Genomic DNA, 18284 nt, shown 5'->3' on the forward strand with positions numbered 1-18284 from the left:
TTAGCAGTTTGATGCTAAATGCTATTACAGGGTAATTTAAATATTTTCCTATTAATTTTTCAACACATCTGAGGTAAAAGTTGACGTTCTGGATGATTCTATGTCATTTCCACTGTCACTGTGTTAGCAGTTTGATGCTAAATGTTATAACAGTGTAATTTAGTTATTTTCTTATTAATTTTTCAACATGTCTGAGGTAAATGTTGACATTTTAGATAATTCTGTGCCATTTTTGTGTTTGCTGTGTTAGCAGTTTGATGCTAATTGTTATTACAGTGTAATTTACGTATTTTCGTAATAATTTTTCTACACCTCTGAGGCAAAAGTTGATGTTCTGGATGCCCCTATGTCATTTCCACTGTCAGTGTGTTAGCAGTTTGATGCTAAATGTTATTACAGTGTAATTTAGGGATTTTCTTATAAATTTTTCGACATATCTGAGGTAAAAGTTGACATTGTAGGTATTTCTGTGGCATTTCCATGCTCGCTGTGTTCGCAGTTTGATACTAAATGTTATTACAGTATCATTTAAATATTTTCCTGTTAATTTTTCAACACATCTGAGGTAAAAGTTGAAGTTCTGGATGCCTCTATGTCATTTCCACTGTCACTGTGTTAGCAGTTTGATGTTAAGTGCAATTACAGTGTAATTTAAGTATATTAGTAATAATTTTTCAACACATCTGAGGTAAAAGTTGACGTTCTGGATGATTCTGCGTCATTTCCACTGTCGCTGTGTTAGCAGTTTGATGCTAAATGTTATTACCGTGTAATTTAGGTATTTTCTTATTATTTTTTCGACATATCTGAGGTAAATGTTGACATTGTAGGTAATTCTGTGGCATTCCCATGCTCGCTGTGTTAGCAGTTTGATGCTAAATGGTATTACAGTGTAATTTAAATATTTTCCTGTTAATTTTTGAACACATCTGAGGTAAAAGTTGACGTTCTGGATTATTCTATGTCATTTCCACTGTCACTGTGTTAGCAGTTTGATGCTAAATGTTATTACAGTTTAATTTAGGTATTTTCTTATTAATTTTTCAACATATCTGAGGTAAATGTTGACATTGTAGGTAATTCTGTGGCATTCCCATGCTCGCTGTGTTAGCAGTTTGATGCTAAATGTTATTACAGTGTAATTTAAATATTTTCCTGTTAATTTTTCAACACATCTGAGGTAAAAGTTGACGTTCTGGATGCTTCTATGTCATTTCCACTGTCACTGTGTTAGCAGTTTGATGTTAAGTGCAATTACAGTGTAATTTAAGTATATTCGTAATAATTTTTCAACACATCTGAGGTAAAAGTTGACGTTCTGGATGATTCTATGTCATTTCCACTGTCACTGTGTTAGCAGTTTGGTGCTAAATGTTATTACAGTGTAATTTAGGTATTTTCTTATTAATTTTTCGACATATCTGAGGTAAATGTTGACATTCTGGATGACTCTATGTCATTTCCACTGTCACTGTGCTAGCAGTTTGATGCTAAATTATATTACAGTGTAATTTAGGTATTTTCTTATTAATTTTTCAACATATCTGAGGTAAAAGTTGTTGTTCTGGATCCCTCTATGTCATTTCCACTGTCACTGTGTTAGCAGTTTGATGTTAAGTGCAATTACAGTGTAATTTAAGTATTTTCGTAATAATTTTTCAACATATTTGAGGTAAATGTTGACATTGTAGGTAATTCTGTGGCCTTCCCATGCTCGCTGTTTTAGCAGTTTGATGCTAAATGTTATTACAGTGTAATTTAGGTATTTTCTTATTAATTTTTCGACATATCTGAGGTAAATGTTGGCGTTCTGGATGACTCTATGTCATTTCCACTGTGACTGTGCTAACAGTTTGATGCTAAATTTTATTACAGTGTAATTTAGGTATTTTCTTATTAATTTTTCAACATATCTGAGGTAAAAGTTGATGTTCTGGATGTTTCTGTGTCATTTCCACTGTCGCTGTGTAAGCAGTTTGGTGCTAAATGTTATTACAGTGTAATTTAGGTATTTTCTTATTAATTTTTCAACATATCTGAGGTAAAAGTTGATGTTCTGGATGATTCTGTGTCATTTCCACTGTCGCTGTGTTAGCAGTTTGGTGCTAAATGTTATTGCAGTGTAATTTAGGTATTTTCTTATTAATTTTTCGACATATCTGAGGTAAATGTTGACATTGAAGGTAATTCTGTGGCCTTCCCATGCTCGCTATTTTAGCAGTTTGATGCTAAATGTTATTACAGGGTAATTTAAATATTTTCCTATTAATTTTTCAACACATCTGAGGTAAAAGTTGACGTTCTGGATTATTTTATGTCATTTCCACTGTCACTGTGTTAGCAGTTTGATGTGAAATGTTATTACAGTGTAATTTAGGTATTTTCTTATTAATTTTTCAACATATCTGAGGTAAATGTTGACATTGTAGGTAATTCTGTGCCATTCCCATGCTCGCTGCGTTAGCAGTTTGATGCTAAATGTTATTACAGAGTATTTTAAATATTTTCCGATTAATTTTTCAACATATCTGAGGTAAAAGTTGAGGTTCTGGATTATTCGATGTCATTTCCACTGTCACTGTGTTAGCAGTTTGATGCTAAATGTTATTACAGTGTAATTTAGGTATTTTCTTATTAATTTTTCAACATGTCTGAGGTAAATGTTGACATTTTAGATAATTCTGTGCCATTTCCGTGTTTGCTGTGTTAGCAGTTTGATGCTAAATGTTATTACAGTGTAATTTAGGTATTTTCTTATTAATTTTTCAACACATCTGAGGTAAAAGTTGACTTTCTGGATGATTCTGTGTCATTTCCACTGTCGCTGTGTCAGCAATTTGGTGCTAAATGTTATTGCAGTGTAATTTAGTTATTTTCTTATTACTTTTTCGACATATCTGAGGTAAATGTTGACGTTCTGGATGACTCTATGTCATTTCCACTGTCACTGTGCTAGCAGTTTGATGCTAAATGTTATTACAGTGTAATTTAGGTATTTTCTTATTAATTTTTCAACATGTCTGAGGTAAAAGTTGACGTTCTGGATGATTCTATGTCATTTCCACTGTCACTGTGTGAGCAGTTTGATGCTAAATGTTATTACAGTGTAATTTAGGTATTTTCTTATTAATTTTTCAACATGTCTGAGGTAAAAGTTGATGTTCTGGATGATTCTGTGTCATTTCCACTGTCACTGTGTTAGCAGTTTGATGTTAAGTGCAATTACAGTGTAATTTAAGTAGTTTCATAATAATTTTTCAACACATCTGAGGTAAAAGTTGACGTTCTGGAAGATTCTATGTAATTTCCACTGTCACTGTGTTAGCAGTTTGATGCTAAATGTTATTACAGCATAATTTAGGTATTTTCTTATTAATTTAAAAAAAAAGCTGAGGTAAATATTAACATTGTAGGTAATTCTGTGGCATTTCCATGCTTGCTGTGCTAGCAGTTTGATGCTAAATGTTATTACAGTGTAATTTAAATATTTTCTTATTAATTTTTCAACATATCTGAGGTAAAAGTTGATGTTCTGGATGATTCTGTGTCATTTCCATTGTCGCTGTGTTAGCAGTTTGGTGCTAAATGTTATTACAGTGTAATTTAGGTATTTTCTTATTAATTTTTCGACATATCTGAGGTAAATGTTGACATTGTAGGTAATTCTGTGGCATTCCCATGCTCCCTGCATTAGCAGTTTGATGCTAAATGTTATTACAGTGTAATTTAAATATTTTCCTGTTAATTTTTCAACACATCTGATGTAAAAGTTGACGTTCTGTATGCCTCTATGTCATTATCACTATCACTGTGTTAGCAGTTTGATGCTAAATGTTATTACAGTGTAATTTAGGTATTTTCTTATTAATTTTTCAACATATTTGAGGTAAATGTTGACATTGTAGGTAATTCTGTGGCCTTCCCATGCTCGCTATTTTAGCAGTTTGATGCTAAATGTTATTACAGGGTAATTTAAATATTTTCCTATTAATTTTTCAACACATCTGAGGTAAAAGTTGACGTTCTGGATTATTCTGTCATTTCCACTGTCACTGTGTTAGCAGTTTGATGCTAAATGTTATTACAGTGTAATTTAGCTACAACCCCAATTCCAAAAAAGTTGGGACAAAGTACAAATTGTAAATAAAAATGGAATGCAATGATGTAAAAGTTTCAAAATTCCATATTTTATTCAGAATAGAACATAGATGACATATCAAACGTTTAAACTTAGAAAATGTATCATTAAAAGTGAAAAATTACCTGATTTTAAATTTCATGACAACAATGCATCTCAAAAAAGTTGGGACAAGGCCATGTTTACCACTGTGAGACATCCCCTTTTCTCTTTACAACAGTCTGTAAACGTCTAGGGACTGAGGAGACAAGTTGCTTAAGTTTAGGGATAGGAATGTTAACCCATTCTTGCCTAATGTAGGATTCTAATTGCTCAACCATCTTATGTCTTTTTTGTTGTATCTTCCGTTTTATGATGCGCCAAATGTTTTCTGTGGGTGAAAGATCTGGACTGCAGGCTGGCCAGTTCAGTACCCGGACCCTTCTTCTATGCAGCCATCATGCTGTAATTGATGCAGTATGTGGTTTGGCGTTGTCATGTTGGAAAATGCAAGGTCTTCCCTGAAAGAGACGTCGTCTGGATGGGAGCATATGTTGCTCTAGAACCTGGATATACCTTTCAGCATTGATGGTGTCTTTCCAGATGTCTAAGCTGCCCATGCCACACGCACTAATGCAACCCCATACCATCAGAGATGCAGGCTTCTGAACTGAGCGCTGATAACAACTCGGGTCGTCCTTCTCTTCTTTAGTCCGAATGACACGGCGTCCCTGATTTCCATAAAGAACTTCAAATTTTGATTCGTCTGCCCACAGAACAGTTTTCCACTTTGCCACAGTTCATTTTAAATGAGCCTTGGCCCAGAGAAGACATCTGCGCTTCTGGATCATGTTTAGATACGGCTTCTTTTTTGAACTATAGAGTTGTAGCTGGCAATGGCAGATGGCACGGTGAATTGTGTTCACAGATAATGTTCTCTGAAAATATTCCTGAGCCCATTTTGTGAATTCCAATACAGAAGCATGCCTGTATGTGATGCAGTACCGTCTAAGGGCCTGAAGATCACGGGCACCCAGTATGGTTTTCCAGTCTTGACCCTTACGCACAGAGATTTTTCCAGATTCTCTGAATCTTTTGATGATATTATGCACCGTAGATGATGATATGTTCAAACTCTTTGCAATTTTACACTGTCAAACTCCTTTCTGATATTGCTCCAGTATTTGTCGGCACAGAATTAGGGGGATTGGTGATCCTCTTCCCATCTTTACTTCTGAGTGCCGCTGCCACTCCAAGATGCTCTTTTTATACCCAGTCATGTTAATGACCTATTGCCAGTTGACCTAATGAGTTGCAATTTGGTCCTCCAGCTGTTCCTTTTTTGTACCTTTAACTTTTCCAGCCTCTTATTGCCCCTGTCTCAACTTTTTTGAGATGTGTTGCTGTCATGAAATTTCAAATGAGCCAATATTTGGCATGAAATTTCAAAATGTCTCACTTTCAACATGTGATATGTTGTCCATGTTCTATTGTGAATACAATATCAGTTTTTGAGATTTGTAAATTATTGCATTCCGTTTTTATTTACAGTTTGTACTTTGTCCCAACTTTTTTGGAATCGGGGTTGTATTTTCTTATTACTTTTTCAACATATCTGAGGTAAATGTTGACATTGTAGACAATTCTGTGCCATTTCCGTGTTTGCTGTGTTAGCCGTTTGATGTTAAGTGCAATTAAAGTGTAATTTAAGTATTTTTGTAATAATTTTTCAACACATCTGAGGTAAAAGTTGACGTTCTGGATGATTCTATGTCATTTCCACTGTCACTGTGATAGCAGTTTGATGCTAAATGTTATTGCAGTGTAATTTAGGTATTTTCTTATTAATTTTTCGACATATGTGAGGTAAATGTTGACATTGTAGGTAATCCTGTGGCATTCCCATGCTCGCTGTGTTAGCAGTTTGATGCTAAATGTTATTACAGTATAATTTAAATATTTTCCTGTTAATTTTTCAACACATCTGAGGTAAAAGTTGATGTTCTGGATGCCTCTATGTCATTTCCACTGTCACTGTGTTAGCAGTTTGATGCTAAATGTTATTACTGTGTAATTTAGGTATTTTACTATTACTTTTTCAACATATCTGAGGTAAATGTTGACATTGTAGGTAATTCTGTGGCATTTCCATGCTCGCTGTGTTAACAGTTTGATGCTCAGTGTTATTACAGGGTAATTTAAATATTTTCCTATTAATTTTTCAACACATCTGAGGTAAAAGTTGACGTTCTGGATTATTCTATGTCATTTCCACTGTCACTGTGTTAGCAGTTTGATGCTAAATGTTATTACAGTGTAATTTAGGTATTTTCTTATTAATTTTTCAACATATCTGAGGTAAAAGTTGACTTTCTGGATGATTCTATGTCATTTCCACAGTCGCTGTGTCAGCAGTTTGATGCTAAATGTTATTGCAGTGTAATTTAGGTATTTTCTTATTAATTTTTCGACATATCTGTGGTAAATGTTGACATTGTAAGTAATTCTGTGGCATTCCCATGCTCGCTGTGTTAGCAGTTTGATGCTAAATGTTATTACAGTGTAATTTAAATATTTTCTTGTTAATTTTTCAACACATCTGAGGTAAAAGTTGATGTTCTGGATGCCTCTATGTCATTTCCACTGTCACTGTGTTAGCAGTTTGATGCTAAATGTTATTACAGTGTAATTTAGGTACAACCCCAATTCCAAAAAAGTTGGGACAAAGTACACATTGTAAATAAAAACGGAATGCAATGATGTAAAAGTTTCAAAATTCCATATTTTATTCAGAATAGAACATAGATGACATATCAAATGTTTAAACTTAGAAAATGTATCATTAAAAGTGAAAAATTAGGTGATTTTAAATTTCATGACAACAACGCATCTTGCAGCGTAATTTAGGTATTTTCTTATGAATTTTTCGACATATCTGAGGTAAATGTTGACATTGTAGGTAATTCTGTGGCATTCCCATGCTCGCTCTGTTAGCAGTTTGATGCTAAATGTTATTACAGTGTAATTCAGGTATTTTCTTATTAATTTTTTGACATATCTGAGGTACATGCTGACATTGTAGGTACCATAATTCTGTGTCATTTCCACTGTCACTGTGTTAGCCAGACCCTCCAGGATTTCACGATGTTGCGATTTGCAACTTCAATGCAAATTCAGCCAATTCCCTCAAATTCAGGGCGGTATTGCAATTATGTCCAATCACCGCAACTTTCCCGCAAATTTGACCAATCATTGGTGTCGTCTTGAGGTGACGTCAACAAACTACCTTCTGCCTTACTTCCGTGTATACGTTCAAGTGAAGCAGCATGGGCGAGCAGTGTTGCCAGATTGGGTGGTTTCCCGCCCAATGGGGCAGTTTTAAGTGCATTTTGGTGGGTTTTGAACATATTTTGGGCTGGAAAACGTCAGCAGTATCTGGCAACACTGTGTGCGAGTCAGTGTTTATATAGGCTTAAATTGTGTTACTGAAAGTGTGTTATGTTTACAGTGAAGGACTATGTGCACTTTACATTATTTTTTACTCAATACAAGAAATTAATGGATGCCAAAATTTTTGCCAAAATGGTATTTTATTTTCCATTGTTTAGGCAGCTTCAGCATCAGTGAGATTATGTTCAAATTGTTTTTTTTTTCTTCTATGAAGCCTGAGCCATTTATTTTATTAGTTTATAATTACTGTTTAATTTAGTCTTCAGGAGAGACTGCCTGCACACAGTACTAGTATTAATAGGTTTTTTTTTTCTTACATGAAAGCTGAGGAGGGCGGCACGGTGGTGTAGTGGTTAGTGCTGTCGCCTCACAGCAAGAAGGTCCGGGTTCGAGCCCTGTGGCCAGCGAGGGCCTTTCTGTGCGGAGTTTGCATGTTGTCTGCGTGGGTTTCCTCCGGGTGCTCTGGTTTCCCCCACAGTCCAAAAACATGCAGGTTAGGTTAACTGGTGACTCTAAATTGACCATGAGTGTGAATGGTTGTCTATGTGTCAGCCCTGTGATGACCTGGCGACTTGTCCAGGGTGCACCCCGCCTTTTGCCCGTAGTCAGTTGGGATAGGCTCCAGCTTGCCTGTGACCCTGTAGAACAGGATAAAGCAGCTAGAGATAATGAGATAAAAGCTGAGCCATTTATATTATATTTTAAGGTAACTTCATGTTGTGCTGTGAGGTTCTATGCACTTTAACTTTTGAATCAACAGGTGCATTTGGATAAGTAAAGCCTATTTTTCTGCATTTTTGTAGTCCTGGTAATCTTTTATATTGGTACAGGGTATCTGCACATTTTTCAAGTACAAATTTAAAGACTTTTAAGACCTTTTCAAGACCTCTAAATGGAAAAATTAAGACTGTACCATGGCAAAGAAAATGATAAATACGACAACTTAAAACTGTTTTCTGCAATAGTTTTTTTTTTACTAACTTTTAGAAGAATGCACACAATTGGTGAACAACAGGGTGCATCAGTGGCAACTATTAGACATGCAAACAGCTGAAGCAAAGTCGTGTGTTTTGGGCCTGCAGAACTACTGTAGCATCAAGGAGAAGACTGGTGTTTACTGGAGAAAACACCATGAATCATTTCAAAAACGAAAACAATAAACAGCAAGTAGAACCAGCTGAACAACCTTAGCCGGTATTATTTCAATCCCCAAAGATTATCTTTGATGATGTGTGATTTTGTGTCCGATAGCAAAATCAGTCTGAGTGTCGTACAGTACACAGCTGGCTGAGGAAGTTCTCGAGTATCTTCTGCATTATAGCAGGTAACAGCGTAAACCTGTTTATGCAGCCATACAATCATCAGAGCGTTACATTAAACACAGAAAAACAACTGTCACCTTTCATAACCATTATCAATATTAATCAATGTGTTGTAATAACTAAACTAATTATCATCAGTGCAATTGTTATATCAATGTTCATTATTCAAAAATAATCATTAATTATTATCTATAATCCATGAATAATTGTTTGTATTACTACTACTACTACTACTAATAATAATAATAATAATAATAACTACTTTTTAATAATAATAAAAACAATTAACTCAATTTTATAACATTTTAATAATCACTACTTATTAGCTATATTAATTAATAATAGAGTAGCAATTATTATAATTCAGTATTATTAATTACTACTTAATTAATAAGCAGTGATTATCAAAATGTAATTTAATAATAAGTAGTAATTATTATTATCAACTACTAAATTCTACTAATAATAAGTAGTGATTATTAAAATGCTATAAAATTGAATTATCAGATTAGTTAAAATTATTATTAAAAAAGTAGTAATTATTATTATCATTATTATTATTATTAGTAGTAGTAGTAGTAGTAGTGGTACAAACAATTATTCATGGATTACAGATAATTTGTTTTTAATCGTGAACATTGATATAACAATTGAACTGATAATAATAATAATAATAATAATAATAATAATAATAATAATAAGTATTACTAGTAGTATTATTGCTTATTATTATTATTATTATTATTATTATTATTATTATTATTATAGTTATTTTATATCAATGTTCACCATTTAAAAAAATCATCTATAATCCATGAGTATTTGTTTGTATTCTATCAATTACTACATTTTAATAATTATTTGTAATAATTTTTAATAACTTAATTTTTATAACATTTAATAATCCCTAGTACTTAATCACTAATTCATAAGTAGTAATGATTAATAATCAATAATTACTATTACTACTAATTATTATTAGTGGTTGTTAATATTATTCTTATTATTATATTAAAAACACTGTTGTCGGACTTCCGGGTGGGTCGGTAGAGCAGCATGGACATGTAAGACAGGAGCTCCTTCAGGCCAACATATTAAACTCCGCTAAAACCCGAGATAATCGACAGCAAACTTTGAAACTGAGAGTATGAGCGGAGTACCAACAAGAACAAAGAATAAAAAGAACCCAGAAATCCAAGGTAAAGAAATAAATAGATTGATTAGCGAGAGCAAGCTAACACCGGAAGCTAGCATGGCCTTGTTTCAAAGCAGCCTGGACAGCATTAGCAAGCAAATTCAAGCCCTGCAAAACGAAATGAAGACGGACCTAAAAGCATTCAAAGACGAAATTACAGCGCAAATGAGAAACGAACTGATAGAACTTAAGGGGGACATTGATCAAAAGTTTGCAAAAATGACCACGGATATTGGTGAACATGATGAGAAGATAAGCGCTGCTCTGACACGCACAGAAGAACTTGAGTCGTGGAGTTATGAAGCAAACGGTGCACTGCAGGACATAATGCAAGAGCAGGAAATGATAATGGTCAAACTAGACAACTTGGAATCGAGGTCCCGTCGGAATAATTTACGGGTGTATGGCATACAAGAGGAGGCAGAGTCTGAGAGTGACTCGGTGGCACAGTTCATGGATAAGTGGCTCCGTGAGGAATTTTCCATAAACTCGGACCTTCAGATTCAGCGCACTCACCGAGCCTTGGCTCCAAAGCCAAAAACGGACCAGCCTCCCAGATCGATTGTCATCAGTTTACTGTAAAGGAGATGATTTTGAAAAGAGCTTGGGAGAAGAAAACAATCACCCTCGGAAGAAACAGGGTTTATTTCGATCACGATTACTCAGAGAGGACACTGAAACAACGTAAAGCGTACTCCAACATCAAGAAGATTTTAAAGAGAGAAGGCATCCGCTTTCAGACACCTCTCAACAAGATGTGCATCCACTGGGCCAGCGGCGTGAAAACCTACGGCAGTGCAGAGGAGGCAACTAGAGACCTGTGGGAGAGAGGATATGATGTTGATAGCGCGGGGACCAACACCGGAGAAATCAGAATCGTTGAGAGACTCCAATCGACCGGAACCGTGACATGGAAACACACCAGGAGTGGACGCACCGGGGAGGCCAGCAGACGCGCACGTGAAAGACTGCCTGATTTTCGTCTAAGGGGAAACAACGCTGAATAAGTAGCTCTCACTAAATCTGAGTTAAAATGAACAACAAAATTATATAATTTGCTAAGGGTAGGTGAAGTTAAACGTAGTTAGCTTTGATGGGTTATAGATAAACGGTCTGTTGGCTTAAGTAGGACTGAAACGCAGCTGCAGGGTCTGGTATGAGTATATTAATCCTATATGGGTTGAATCTCATTACTGGATGGGGGCCCTTTCTCTGTGAGAGGCTTTCCCCCTCAAAACAAAAAGAGTGTCAGCAGAAGTGGAGGGGTGTTGACATCTCTTTATGGAGGTCCTTTTTTTTGTATATAGTTCAAATAAGCACTAAACAGTTTTGGAGAGTGTTGCTTGTTCCTAAATGTTTAACTGTAAGCTTGTGGATGAATCTCTACAAAGTTAATACAACTAAGATGGTTTATGGATACCAATCAAGAAGAAATTAATGTGCTTTCTTTGAATGTCAACGGTTTGGGAAACCCAGTCAAAAGAGCCAAAATAATGACCAAACTTAAAAAAGAAAAGACACAGATAAATTTCCTACAAGAAACTCATTTATCAAAAGCAGAACATGAGAAATTAAAGAGATTTGGTTTCAAAAACACCTTTTATAGTTCACACTCCAGTGGTCGGAAAAGAGGAGTAGCAATACTGACGCCTAATGCAACCAAATTTGAATGCCAAAAGGAAATAAAAGACAAAGAGGGAACTTATATTATTGTAAAAGGGATGATGGGCCAAACAGTGATAACGTTGGTGAACATATATGCCCCACCTGAGAGTAATAAGGAATTTTTCAAGTCACTATTTGACACCATTGCATTGGAAGCAGAGGGCATATGTATATGTGGGGGAGACCTTAATGTTTTAATGGATTATGACATGGATACATCTAGCTTTAAGAGAAATAAGAAATCTATCACAAAACTGGTCAGGAATACTTGGGAGGAGATGGGCTTTTTTGATGTGTGGAGAGATCTACATCCATTGCAGAGAGATTTTAGTCATTACTCAACAACACACTCGGTGTACTCTAGAATTGACTACTTTTTTATGCAAAAGGAAAATAGAGATAACATAAAAGACTGTTGGATTGGAGTGGCAGATGTATCTGATCATAGTGCCATCTATCTGAAGATACACTTAAAATGTAGACGGAAAGATACAATATGGAGATTGAACGTGGGGATATTAAATAATAAATCAGTAGTCGAGCAAATTAAGGCAGATATACGGACTTACCTGGAGGAAAACAATAATGGGCAAACAGATCCAGCTATATTGTGGGAAGCTTTAAAAGCAGTGATATGGGGAAAATTGATCGCAATTACAAGCAATCTCAAAAGAGAAAGAATAAAGCAATATAAAATCTATATAGCAGAATTGAGACATTTGGAACAGAAACATAAGGGGACTGGCAAAGTTGAACCAAAAATCAAACAACGAATGAGCGAGGTGAGAAAGGAAATTAATAACCTACTTCAGTGTGAAACAGAAACAAAAGCAAGATATTTAAAGCAAAACTATTATGAATCAGGTCCCAAAGCAATGAAATTGTTAGCGAGACGTTTACGGAAACAACAGGCAGAAACTACAGTCAATAAAATACGCGACCCAAAAACAAACCAGCCTAAATTTGAACCAGCAGAAATTGAAAATATTTTTAGAGATTATTACAAAGAACTTTACACTGAGTCATCGGCTTTAGATCAGAATGATATAAAGACTTTCATCGACTCTCTGGACCTACCTTCAATAGGCACTAAACAAAATGAACACATTACAGCAAAGATAACAATAGATGAAATCCGGAAACAATACAAAAATTAAAATCAAATAAGGCACCTGGCAGTGATGGATTTCCCTCTGAGTGGTATAAAAAATTCATTGAGGAACTATTACCACTGCTCCACACTACTTTTAATTGGATTATGACTAATGACAGAATACCCCCCTCCTGGTCAGAAGCAATTATTACTGTGCTCCCCAAACCCTTTAAAGACAAACAATATTGCCAAAATTATAGGCCGATTTCAGTACTAAACGTCGACTACAAAATGTACACCTCAATTATATCAACTAGACTCCAATCATTTGTACCAGACTTAATAGATGAGGATCAAAGTGGGTTTGTTAGGAATAGACAAACACAAGATAATATTAGAAGAACATTGCATATTATACATAAAATACATAAAGACAACATACAAGCAGCTTTGATCAGCTTAGATGCAGAAAAAGCTTTTGATAGAGTCAATTGGGAATTTTTATATTTAACTTTGGGAAAATTTGGATTCAACATGAAGTCAATTCAATGCATCAAGTCTATCTATAACAAGCCTACAGCTAGAGTAAAGGTCAATGGCTCTCTGTCAGAAAGATTTGTTTTGGAGAGAGGTACCAGACAGGGATGCTGTCTTAGCCCCACACTGTTTGCCCTATACATTGAGCCATTGGCCCAGATGATCAGACAAGACAGTTCAATAAAAGGTATAGAAATTAATAAACAAGAGCACGTAATAAGCTTGTTCACGGATGACATTATGATTTATTTAAAAAACCCAGGGAATTCATTTAAGCAGCTTACACAAACTCTTGACAAATTTGGTTTTTATTCAGGGTATAAAGTAAATATATTGAAAACTCAAATCCTCATGTTTAACTGTTCACCAAACCAAGAACTTAGGGAATGGCAGATAAACTGGGAAGCAAAATCAATTAAACACTTGGGCATAAACATAACTAAAGATCTTTCCAAATTATATAGTAGTAACTATGAACACATTAACAAAAACATAAGGGCAGATATTGACAGATGGTTCACTTACCCACTGGGATTAAATGATAGGATAAATGTGGTAAAAATGAACATCCTACCATGTCTGCTATATTTGTTCCTATCTTTGCCTGTAGATATATCTAAAAACCAATTTATTAAATGGGATAAGTGCATATCAAGATTTGTATGGGGAGGTACACGGCCCAGAGTACGCTACACCACACTACAATTATCTAAAGACAGAGGGGGAATGGCACTCCCAAATCTAAAAGAATATTTTCTTTCTGCACAACTGTGTCAACTAATTTACTGGTGTAATGAGGGATATGTAGCTAGATGGAAAGATATTGAAATGTCTGCATTTAAATATCCGATTCAAATAAGTATTGGTGAAACAGAAATCCCCACTTATATTAAAGATTAGCATAATTTTAACCCAGTGATATCCTTTACTTTAGATATGTGGTATTCCACAGTGAAACAATTAAAAATAGGGAAGGAAATTGGACTATTAAAATGGATTGCATATGATGACAAATTTGCACCAGGAAAATATGATGTTAGATTTAAATATTGGGCAGAAAAAGGAATTACAGCTATATGTACTACTATTAAAGGAGGTGAAATGAAAAGCTTTCAAGAACTAAAGAATACACATGATCTAACGAATCAGGACTTATTTAGATATCTATAATTGAGGGATTATTATATCAAAAGTATTAAAACAACTGGGGATAAAATACATCCCATCATAAAGCTACTTGTACAAGCTTATAGCCAAGCTATTCCAAAGGCTGTGGCAGTTTTGTATGAATGTTTGATGGCTTCTAGAACAGATTCAACATTATATGTTAAAGTCAAATGGGAAAGAGGGCTGGGTGAGGAGATTCCAGAGGGGATATGGTATGATATGTGGAAAACACATCAAATTACAACACAGTCTTTGAAATGGAGGGAATTCAGTTGGAAGAATCTAATTCGGTACTTTATTACACCTAAAATTAGAAGTAAACAGAAAAATGTTCAACAGCCATGTTGGAGATTATGCAACCACATGGATCCAGATCATACACACATTTTTTGGAATTGCACAAAAATACAACCCTTCTGGGGGAATATTCACTCAGTTCTCTGTGATGTTTTGGGTTATATGATACCTAAACCCTGTCTTGTTTTGTACCTGGGTCATTTGGAGGGCACAGTGCATGAAAGTGACCAATATTTGGTCAGGATTCTTTTGGTGGCTGGGAAGAAGACTATTACTAAGAATTGGCTTAAGCCTGACACTCCAAGTTACAAACAGTGGATGACAATCATAGATGATATATTGGTGATGGAGCATCTCACATGTAAGTTGAAAATGAAAGAAGATGTTTATATAAAAAGATGTGGGAAATGGTTGACATATAAGGGAAGACATGATTAATCAGATGTCAGTCACATTTACTAATACAATCTCACACAGGCTCTGTTTTTGTTTGTTTATATCTTTTGTTATTGTCTTTTGGGTTGTTTTTTTCCAATACTATTAAGATTGTCTTGTACTGATTTTGTATTGATTGGCTTTTTTGTTTGTTTTTTTTCCAATATAATAAGATTGCCTTGTATTGATAATTATGAAAACTAAATAAAGATTGTTAAAAAAAAACACTGTTGTCGACGATAGGTAATAAAACTAAAAAACTTTTTGTACAAAATATTTATATTGTACTATATTTAGAATTATTGTATTTTCTGGAGTTCTATTTAATTGAGTTTTGAAATAAAGGTTGTTTAAATATTTATATTAAACTTAGTACAATAGACAATGTTAATTATGTAAAAAAAATTATGCTAATCACTATTATTAGTAGTATTTCCTATAAGTCCCATTTTCCACCTGACTCTTGTGCGCATGCGCGAACCCCCCTGCGTTTCACTCCGGAGTGCTTGACCTCTAACACGCACGCGTGCGCACGCCTTGTGTCCGTGAAAAAGCAGTTTCCCAGTCCGCCATGTCCCCAGCGCTGCGTTACCGGCTTTAAACACATTTGTGTGATCCAGCGCTTTTTTATCGCAAACGATTCTTCTCCTTATTTTGGGGGTATTTGTCATCCCCCAACCACTTGTCTTTAAACAGACATCTTCCCATAATTATCAACGCTTTCTAGTGCCCACGTAAGCTACCTGCGCATCTCTCACTCTTCACAACCACCACACCACACCACACTTCCTCCACCACACCACACCATACCACACTTCCTCCAGTAGCCTCCTAACGTTAGTTCTTGATCTACGGAATGCACAGAACGCACAGAACCAATGCTGCCCCCAAAAGGTCCGCTGGTCACTTTTAAAATTACGGTTAAAAAAATACCCCAAACCGGATGGAGACATTTCACTCGTTCGGTCCAATATTAAATTTAATACCTCCCTTTTGAAAATTCCAGTCATTCCAAACAATTTAAGACATTTTTAAGCCTTGAAAACCGAAAGTTGGATTTAAGACTTTTTCAGACTTTTTAAGGACCCGCGGGAACCCTGTGGTAAAGTTGTTTATAGGATCATTTCTCAGTGTCTTTGTTCTTTTAATCAATAATTTTTCAGTAATAATTTAATATTTAACATATCACTCAATTTTAATCACAAAAAGAGAAAATCGCAACAATTTCTCGCAACTTTCACTTCCTCCCGCAATGTAATCGCAACAAAAACCTAAAAAACATCGCAACTTTCATCGCAATTTTTTGGAAAACCCCCCATAACATCAGACATTTTAACCAGCAACAAGCACAAAAAAGGCCCGCGAAATCCTGGGGGGACTGGTAAACAGTTTGATGCTACAGTGTAATTTAGGAATTTTCTTATTAATTTTTCAACAAAGCTGAGGTAAATGTTAACATTGTAGGTAATTCTGTGGCATTTCCATGCTCGCTGTGTTAGTGGTTTGATGAGTAGATCATCTGTATTTTATCTTATATTCACTGTGTGTCGATAGTCCGAAACTTGTAACTGAAAAGATACCAGTAAAGTCACGAGTGGTCCGCGAGGACATCTATAACTCCCGCCTCACCCGCAAAGCCATCAGGATTGCAGGTGACCCCACCCACCCATCTCACAGCCTCTTCAGCCTGTTGCCATCGGGGAGGAGACTGCGGAGTCTCCGGGCCAAAACCAGCAGGCTCAAGAGCAGTTTCTTTCACCAGGCGGTCAGGAGGCTCAACTCCCTCCCTGTTCTGCCCCTCCTCCCCCCTCTGCCCCCTGCCACAGATTCTGCTCGCACACCCCTCTTCAGCATCTGACATGTCATCCTCACAGTTCCCCCCCAACACACACACACACACACACACACACACATACATACATACATACATACATACATACATACATCTCATCGTTCATTAACACACTGAACTCAGGTACCGCACATCTCACTTTACCTCGCTCATTTGCACTATTCCGCACTACTTCACCTTAACAGCTGCTAGTTTGTTTATTCTGCTTATTTCATGTTTCATGTTTACCTGCTATACCTCAAGTGCCCTTGACTGTTTGGTTATTTGTACCAATTTATGTGTGTGTGTGTGTGTGTGTGTGTGTGTGTGTGTGTGTGTGTTTAGTCTAGTTAATATCTAGAGTGTTTATACTGTTTATATTGTCTGTTTGAGTGTTTAGTCTGTCTTGTTCTTATCTAGTGTTTTATACTGTTTATTTATACTGTTTATATTGTTTGAGTGTTTAGTCTAGTTCATATCTAGAGTGTTTTATACTGTTTATATTGTTTGGTTTTTTCAATTATTCTATTTTTATTTATTGCATTGCCAGTGTGCACCGTGGGTCAGAGAGGACTGATATTTCATCTGTGCTGTATGTCGAGCATGTATAGCATATTTGACAATAAAGTTGATGTTAGGACTTGGACTATCTTGGCCTCTAGAGGCCGCTATTATTTCTGTTGTTGTCATGTTTGTTTTGACTGCTAGAGGCCAAATAATTGTTCCATAGCAATATGATAACTACAGTCTCTGTCTCTTTTCTCAGTCAACATTGAGATAAGGGCTCCCAGACTGACCTAGTTACAGATAGCAATAATATAAACAAACAACCATCCATGCCAGCACAAGGACAAGAACAAGGACACACAGATATCTGAAGTGTCGAAAGATTTGGGAAATTTTCTTTGATGAGAAAATCATTATTTTTGGCACTTTCTCACACAGTAATAAATTTAATATAAGTAATCTCTTTATATTACTAGGTAAATTCCATATACATAAAGTCAAAATGTCCAAGACAACCAATTCTCATTCCCATTATTTTTAATTGAATTCAAAATGTATTTTGAGTCTCTGTCACATATCGAATCCAACAAAAAGTGCTTATCAGCTATTCAATTTTATTCAAATTACATTCAGTGAAATTGTTTGTCATTTCAATTTGCCCTGTTTTA

At 35.4% G+C, this 18284-nt stretch overlaps 1 protein-coding gene across 1 annotated transcript in view; it reads right to left on the minus strand.

The window, feature by feature from the left end:
- LOC132888473 (protein NLRC5-like) overlaps positions 1-18284 on the minus strand; it is a 374479-nt gene that overhangs the window by 159733 nt on the left and 196462 nt on the right. The window contains 1 exon segment of the mRNA XM_060924519.1: positions 8742-8753. Coding sequence (XP_060780502.1) covers positions 8742-8753 — 12 coding nt within the window.

This window comes from Neoarius graeffei, chromosome 6 (genome assembly GCF_027579695.1).
Source record: "Neoarius graeffei isolate fNeoGra1 chromosome 6, fNeoGra1.pri, whole genome shotgun sequence".
NCBI classification, from domain to species: Eukaryota; Metazoa; Chordata; class Actinopteri; order Siluriformes; family Ariidae; genus Neoarius; species Neoarius graeffei.